The sequence below is a fragment of the Scyliorhinus torazame genome, chromosome 2 (assembly GCF_047496885.1).
Source record: "Scyliorhinus torazame isolate Kashiwa2021f chromosome 2, sScyTor2.1, whole genome shotgun sequence".
Lineage (NCBI taxonomy): Eukaryota > Metazoa > Chordata > Chondrichthyes > Carcharhiniformes > Scyliorhinidae > Scyliorhinus > Scyliorhinus torazame.
The window spans coordinates 153437325-153445971 of NC_092708.1; the positions used below are offsets into that span (position 1 = coordinate 153437325).

The 8647-nt window shown below is 44.7% G+C and overlaps 1 protein-coding gene across 1 annotated transcript in view; it reads right to left on the reverse strand.

Moving 5' to 3' along the window:
* tmeff2a (transmembrane protein with EGF-like and two follistatin-like domains 2a) overlaps positions 1–6834 on the reverse strand; it is a 194112-nt gene extending 187278 nt beyond the window's left edge. The window contains exons 1-4 of the mRNA XM_072478609.1: positions 6375–6834; positions 4960–5069; positions 4687–4816; positions 4201–4227 (exon numbers count right to left, since the gene is read on the reverse strand). Of these exons, the coding sequence (XP_072334710.1) occupies positions 4201–4227; positions 4687–4816; positions 4960–5069; positions 6375–6534 (427 nt within the window). The 5' untranslated portion in view covers positions 6535–6834. The remainder of the gene's footprint in view (positions 1–4200; positions 4228–4686; positions 4817–4959; positions 5070–6374) is intronic.
* Between the last annotated feature and the right edge of the window lie 1813 nt (positions 6835–8647).

Here is an 8647-nt window from a genome sequence, read left to right on the forward strand (position 1 = left end):
CTGCCTTTTGGAAGCACGTTCCGTGCCACAAAATAGGTTTGTTAGCAATGTTGAAGTCCATGAAAGAAAAGAAGCGATGACAGTACAGACACAAAGTTTGGTGTACAACAGGAATGAGAGTGGAGAACAGTTTGTTTTCCATACTGGAGGAAAGTATACAATGAAGCTCTTAATCTTTATTGATAGCCTAGACTTCGGTGACCAAGGTACAATTTCAAATTTTGCAGACAACACAAAACTTGGGAAAGATTGTGAACTGTGAAGAGGATAATGATGAACTTCAACAGGGCATAGATATGCTGGTTGAATGGGCAGAGAAACATGCCAAATGAAACAGAATTCAGAGAAATGTGGAAACGAGGAGGCACAATATAAACTAAAGAATAAAATTCTAAGGGAGTACAGGAACAGAGATACCTGGGAGTATGTGTGCACAAATTGATGGAGGCAGCAGGATAGGTTGAGAAAGTGATTAAAATGGCATATGAAATTCTGAGCTTTATAAGTAGAGGCATAGGAGTATAAAAGCAAGGCAACAATGATAAACTTCTATTTATAAAAACTCAACTCAACTGAAATATTGTCCAATTCTGGACACTGCATTTTAGAAAGGCTATGAAAGTTGAGAGGGTGCAGAAAAGATGTACAAGAATGATTCCAAGACGAGGATCTTCAGGTACAAGGATAGATTGGAGAAGTTGGGATTGTCTACTTCAGAAATAAAATTTCACAGAAGTTATCAAGATCACGAGGTGTCTAGGCAGTAGATAAAGCTAAGTTGTTCCCCGTGGTAGAAGGGTCAAGACTATTAGACACTAATTTAAGGTAAATGGCAAAAAAAAACAGGGAAAGCAGGAGGAAAAGCTTCAAGCGTCAAGAGGTTAGGAGCTGAAATGTACTGCGTGAGAGAATGGTGGAGGCAGATTCAATCATGGCTTTCAGGGAATTAAATAAGCATTGAAAGAGATTAAATTTGCAGGGCTATTGGGGAAAGGGAAGGGAAAGAGAACTATCTTTTGCAGAGACCCAGGACCAGCTTTTGCAGAGACCTAGCATAGGTATGGACCAAATGACCTCCTTCCTGGAATTGCTATGTTCTGGCTCTTTATCATTTCAAGTACATAGAATTACAGAAACAGACAGCACAGAAGAGATTGTTTGCCAATTATTTTCTCTCACTTTCTCTTCATAGGTCAGCAGATTTTTCTTTTAACTATATATCCAATTCATCTTTGAAAATTACGAATCAATCCACTTCCCCACCACTTCAGATATTGCACTCCAAATCAAAACTCACTGAATATCAAAAGGTTCTGTCTTGCCCCCAGCATTTTTGCCAATTATCTTAATCTGTGTTCTTTCTTTACCGATCCATCTGCCATTGGAAACAGTTACTCTCTATCTACTTTATCAAAACCTCTATAACCTTCTTTGAGGTGAACCACCCCAGTTTCCCACACAACTGAATTCCCTCATCCCTGGTGGATTCTGTGATGGCACAGAACTAACACAGTCATGACTATCAACAGACTGTTCTTGTGCCACTTCACATGCCACAATGAGACCACTGCCTGATACTCCCTTAAAATATTAAAAAACTGGATGTCTAAGTTCCCTGAAAGCATAGCATGGGTGGAAGAAGCATTCATGAGAAGAGCTTGTACTAGTGTACCAATAAACAATGTTAGAGGCAACACTCTTTGCCACCAATGTTGCTCATTGTTCAATAGCTAAATATCACACACCCATTCATCCAATATCATCACTCACTGCTGTAAGTCTGGAACAAGTGACTACTCAGCACTATTCATTCATCGTGACATCCTTCATTGGAAAGCAGACCCACTGAGTTCTATTTTCCAAGACATTTCAGGAGGGAAATAAGCATGCCCTTTAGTCTTATCCTTACTGCCTTCTCATCAGCTCCATGTCCACCAAGGTAAAAGGAATAAAGGGCATAATCAAACACAATGGGCGTGTGTATGGATCAGGATACTGAACAAGGGAGTATAAACAAAACCTGGTTAAATGAAAGTTAGAACAGATATCTGGAAAAAATTGTTCATGTAATTACTTGGATAGTTTCTGGATAACTAGGCCGCCAAAAATCCCCTTCTTCTAGAGACAGAAGCCGTGATGGAGAATTGCAAGTATTTTTCTCTTAATCTGGGTGGATGAGACAAGATAGGTCAAATGGTCTCCCTCACCTTTATTTTGGCAGATTTCAAAGAAATACAAATGGCCCAGAAGGAAACAATTTTCCTGTCACTTCCTCCAAGCAATGGATTGTGGCAAGGCACAATATAAATGGAGTTCATGTTGTAACTAACTCCTCTAACTAACCATCTCGTCAGGAATCATCCTGTCCACCAAGATGGTTCCGTCATTTGTCTGATATGCAATTGGCCAAGCTCACTCTGTGGAATGGGCTTTACCACCTAGCCATTCAGTTATTTCACAATTGAATCACTAACCACGAACATATCTCCTGGCTATGCTGTACTAGCTGCTTGACAATGTTAAACAATCATTATAACTTGTTCCGTGATTGGAGAAAGAATAACATTTTAGCCAATTAAATGTTGCACAAAAAGAGTGCATTTTCATACATAGAATTACAGCACAGAAGCAGATTATCTTGCCCAGCTAATGTATGCTCGTCATTATGCTCCACACAAGCCTTCTTCTATCTACTTCATATATCAGTTTGACCTACTGTTCCTTTGTTGCTCTTGTGCTATCTCGCTTCTCTGTAAGTATAATTATGTCATCTGCCTTAATGACGCCACAACGTTGAAAATTCCATATTCTAGCCACTTTCTGGATAAAGAAGCTCTTCCTGAATTCCTTGTTGGATTTACGAGTGACTGTCTTATATTTATGACTTCTACTTGTGGATTTCATGGCAAACAAAGATTTTTGCTAAATTTACTTGATCTAACCCCTTCACGATTTTAAAGACCTCTATCAGATCACGACTCAGGCTTCTTGTGTTAGTAAAACATTTAACATATTTACTAGACTTTTACTGAAAAAAAAATTAGGCCCACATGCGCTGTAGAGGTCAAATAATGAAGCTTGCACTATAAAATGAAATGCTCATATAGGAGGGTTGAGTCAATCTTCGCTGACCTTTAATATGCATGAGAAAAGCATAATTTGTCTGTAGACATAGACATTTTCTGTTAAGTACTTCTATAATTGAACTTTGGGATTCATTTCTCGCTTGTCCTGCCAGCTTCAAATACATGTAAAACTTCCCAGAATCAAACGCTCAAAATTAATGTTTGGGGTATGAAAAGCAAACCAATTCCTATCAGGACTTAGACCTCCAAAATACCAAAGACCTAGAAATGTCTTCTGCTCAATGTATTGTAATATCTATATACTGAATACTGTAAATGTTACTATATAACTAAAATATTTACATTGTGAAATGTGAAAGAAGCATTGCTTTTCACACAAATAATTTCCAGTTTTTTGTATATCAGTTATCATGATCAAATATTCAGGAGGAGTGTGATTAATTGGACAGCTCTACAAAAGAATCAACAAAGGCATGATGGGTCGAATGGCCTCCACCTATGCTGTATAATTCTACAATAGCAATATGTCAGAGTGATTGGCATGTTGCAAAATTATTGCCATACAGAAGACATATTTCAGCCAAACAATTCTGTAGTTAGAGTTGAAATTTCAGTTTGCTATTTTCAGAAGGTGTACGAATTTGCAAGATTTCATCTATGGTACTTAATAATATTTTTACTGGACAGCAGCACAAGTGGCAGAGTAGCTTCCTCTCAACTCAATGGCCGAGAGTTAAAGTTCCTGAGATGTACATGTTATCATGTTAAGTGCATCTCCACTGTTGTTCAGGGGTGTCCAACAATTGGTGATTGAAGGGCGGAAGGAAACAAAACTCTGCCACTCAGCTCTCCCACTACAAGTCCACTCCTGCCCTCCTATTATGCAGTACCATTGTCTGCCATTGCAGAGCGGTCCAGACTGTCTAGCCCTTGCAGCTAAAGCAGGCTGCCAGAAAGCAAACAGCATCTGCAGGAAAATTAACGAAGAAAAATTGTAGAGGAAGAAAAATCTTGATGCCTATATCGTAAGATGCATCATCTAAAGATGACATGGCAGCCTCTATAACCACAATACTATGATTAGATTAAAAATACATTTGCGATAGGCACTTACCTCCATCTCCAGAACCTGATCCCATATCTGTAGAGAGACAAGATCTCATTAGAACACACGATAGTGTAACAGTGATTTTTGTGACTGATTTTATTTTTAATTTCACTGTTGGATGGCCTATTGCTGGAATCTATAGATATAGTTTCTATTATCAGTGCTGAGAGCATTCAACTGATCAGCAAATGACCAAATACTGTCTATGGCACTCTAAGTAGCACCAATGTACTTTTTATTGTGGGTTGAATAGTGATTAAGTGCCCAGTCCAGGGTACTTGCAGTTCCCATTTCCGTTCAATATGCTTCAATAATAGCTTTGAAACGTGATAACGAGCAGTGGATGTTGTCTGAGGCTGCCTATGTAACAACCTCTTGCAAATTGGATCACGTCGGATAATCGGATTTATTTTATGAATTGATAAAACACAAGGTTAAAAGCCCGTTACGCTCACATTCACAGCGTTACAATGCACACTGCGGTCTGCATACCATTGGGACAGGATCCTTCACCCAGCACCTTTATCTCACTTTGCTGCTTGCACGCAGCCTGTCGCAGGTAACACTCGTTCTGGTAGGTATAGCCATTGGAGCCGCACACTGGCACATAGTCAGTGCTGCACTAAAAAAAGAAACAATTATCATAAGGACCTGCCAGACTTTCTGCAAGGTCCACACTGCCCACATCCCGAACACAACAGACAGCAATCCCATGTCACCCAGACTAAACGGAGCCCCATTAAAACAACAACGTCTGTTCCCTACCTTGAGCTGACAGTCGCAGGTTATGGTCTCTCCGATCCGCAAACACTCCCCACCAAACTGACACGCATTGACGTCGCAAAGAAACAAGTCGTGTTCTCGGTCGTCAAAACCTTGAAATGTTAAAGAAAAAAAAGGAAAGTCCTGGCAGAACTTCAGTAGCTGCTTAAAATGAAACGCCAATGTGTTCGTTGACCAACGCAAAGCAGGTCAGTGTGGCAAAGGCTCGCCATCTATTTTGTCCCTGGGTTCGCAGGTTAGTGTGGGGGGGGGGGGGGGGGGGCTCCCTCCTGGATGGCCGGGGTCTCACTGGGCAGACAGCCTTGTTCTGACGGCCGACTGGTGCAAAACCAAATTCTATAGCAGCCTTTGCAAACCTCATGCCCGAGATTTCAGTTTAATCTGAAACACGGCACTGGATTTCACTACTCCATATCCACAGTTCCCTTTCCCTCTTCATTTAACCTGCGCCTTAGGAGGTGTCTATTTATATTTATAGATATATATATATATGTCTAAAACCTATCCATACCCACACTGATATATCTATACATACACATATTTATGTGTTATTTATATGGACAGGAACCTAGAGGTAACATGGCCAAGTTGCAACAAAGATAGCGAAAGCTAGATTTTTGGTGAAAGCTTGTCATTGTCTATTTCTAACGAAGATTGAAGACCTAAATCTTTCCACTAGAGATGTGGCTAATCACAGGTCTGAACCCGCAGACAAAAATAGCTGGCAGCCCCACGCTTTTTCTTTTGGCTCCAGTTTTCTGTGGGGTTGCGACATAACAATCTCAACAGAGAGAGAGAGAGAAGCGAGGGAGAAGAGAAACAATTTCTTTTGCATTGCAACCTGCAGTTTGTTTCCCTCCACTAATGCAGATCTCCGTCCTCTCCACATCCCGGCTTCTGCGGGGCGCTGAAGATCTGCTGGAAGGATGGCAAAGGCGGCTTGTGTGTCTGTGTTTGGGGAATGCCCAAGGTTTCTACACCCACCCCGGGATCATTTTCGCAGAGCACCGTCAATATATAAAAATGGCCAGTGTAGAGGTGGAGTCTGCGGGAAACACTTCTACACACTTCGCACACACCCACCCCCCAAAAAAATCACTTGAACAAATCGAATTCAGTGTGTGATAAATACAATTGTTAATTATTTTAATACTCAGAATCCGTGGAGAAATACTGTACACTTTTCAGGACGCTGGGCAGAAATGCTCCGTTTGCAATATATTTTTAGTTGCCTGTCTGCAACATCTTTGCAATACTTCCACCCGAAGCCATCACGACCCAGTCATATACTGAGTAACTTTCAACATCAATCTCAATATTCAGCTGCCGATTGGAAGTTTAAAGGGACCCTTCCCTCCTCTCCCCACCCCTCGTCCCAGTTGGGACTGATGCCTTACCCGAGCAATTCCAGCCGGTGGGTGTCTGGCAGTCACTCAGGGAGGTAGGGTAAGCTGAGAGTTTAACAGGTAGCGTGAAGAGGGTCAGCATCGTCAGCAGTAGAAAGCCCGCGCGGTGTGGATGAAGAGGTGGCCAGCCTGGCGGGTGAGACTCCACCATGGCGACAGGCGGCGGCGGATCGCGGACCTCGGCTCAATCCCAGGCTCTCCAACCCCACCATCTTACACAGGGCGCATCACGCATCCTGGGCGCAGCAGCAGCAACACCGCCACATGTGTCCGCCGCGGCTCCCCGGCGGCTGCAGCAGCAGCAGCAGCCCCTCTCGCGCTGGCCGGGCGGGCGGGCTGGGCTCTCTCGCGTAGGCTGGGCTGGGATCTCAGTCGCCAGGCTGGGCTGAAGCAGGCTGCGCTCTCTGTCTCCGGGCGGCTCTCCCAGTCTCTGCCTCTTGCGCTCGGAAACTTGTTATTGATGAGCCGCCCGGCGCGCGCCGGCTTTTTCTCAGACATCCCTCGGCTCTGATTGGAGCGCCGGTGCCCCGCGCCGTCACGTGGGCTGAGCCGACCGCCTCTGATTGGCCCGACAGGATATTGGCGGCTGGGGAGGCAGGCGAGCGATAATAAGAGGCTGAGGCTGAGAGTGAGGACCAGATGTCACCCGCCGTGCTCCGGGCACTCCGGGCACCGGGCTCTCCTCTTCCACCCCCTGCTCCTGAAATATCACCAGCTGGGCTCCGGGCACTCCGAGCTCTCTCCCTCCTCCTCCTCTTGAAATATCACCAGCCGGGCTCTCTTCCTCCTCCTCAAATATCACCCGCCCGGGGTCCGGGCTCCCCTCTTCCTCAAATATCACCAGCCCGGACTCCGGGCTCTCCTCTTCCTCAAATATCATCTACCCGGGGTCCGGGCTCTCCTCCGTCAAATATTACCAGCCTGGAGCCAGGATCCTCAAATATCACCAGCCGAACTCTACTCCTCCTCCTCAAATATCACCAGCCCAGGCTCCAAGCTCAGCTCCTCCTCAAATATCACCAGCCTGGAGACAGGATCCTCAAATATCTCCAGTCTGGAGCCAGGATCCTCACATATCACCAGCCTGGAGCCAGGATCCTCCAGCCTGGAGACAGGATCCTCAAATATCACCAGCTTGGAGCCAGGATCCTCAAATATCACCGGCTTGGGTCACTGTCTGTGCGGAGTCTGCACGTTCTCCCCGTGCCTGCGTGGGTTCCCTCCGGGTGCTCCGGTTTCCTCTCACAGTCTAAAACTGTGCAGGGGTAGGTGGATTGGCCATGCTAAATTGCCCTTCGTGTCCAGAAAAGGTACGGTGGGGTTACAGGGATAGGGTGGAGGTGTGGGCTTGGGTAGGGTGCTCGTTCCAAGAGTGGGTGCAGACTCGATGGGCCAAATTTCCTCCTTCTGCACTGTAAATTCTGTGATATCACCAGCCTGGAGCCAGGATCCTCCAGCCTGGAGCCAAGATCCTCAAATATCACCCGCCCAGATCCCAGACTCTCGTCCTCTTCAAATCAGTGGTGAGGAAATTATTGGGGAGAGCTCTGAAGGACAGAACTATCTCCATTTTACAAAGCAAGGTTTGATCAGGGATAGTCAGCATAGCTTTGTCAGAGGGAGGTCATGTCTCAAACATTGGATTACATTTTTTGAGGCGGTGACAGATCAGTTACAGGTGGGATCTAACACTGAAAAGTGTCAGGTGATGCACTTTGGAAGGAGTAACACAACAAGGGAATACTCGATTAATGGCAGGGCACTCAGTGAATGAGAGGACACCAGGAAGTCCAAAGAAAAAGAAGGATCTTTTGTTGCTTGTCCACAGAATCCTAAAGGCGGCAGGACAGGTGCATATGGTAGTTAAGAAAGTATACAGGACATTTGCCTTTATCGTGGCATTGATTATGAGAGCACGGAGGTTATGTTGGAGCTATGCAGGACCTTGTTAGGCCACAGCTGGAGTAAAGTGTTCAGTCCTGGTCACCACACTATAGGAAGTGATTGCAGTAGAGGGTGTGAAGAGGAGATGGAGCATTTTAGCTATGAAGAGAGGCTCGATAAGTTCGTGTTGATTTCTTTGGAGTAGAGAAGGCTGAGAGGGGACCTGATTGAGGCGTATAAGGTTATACGGCGCAGGGACACGGTGGACAGAAAGCAGCTGTTCCCCTCAGTCGAAGTTTCAATAACAAAGGGGCATAATATAAAGATGAAAGGCAGGAGGTTTATAGGGTATTTGAGGTAAAGTCATTTCACCCAGAGGG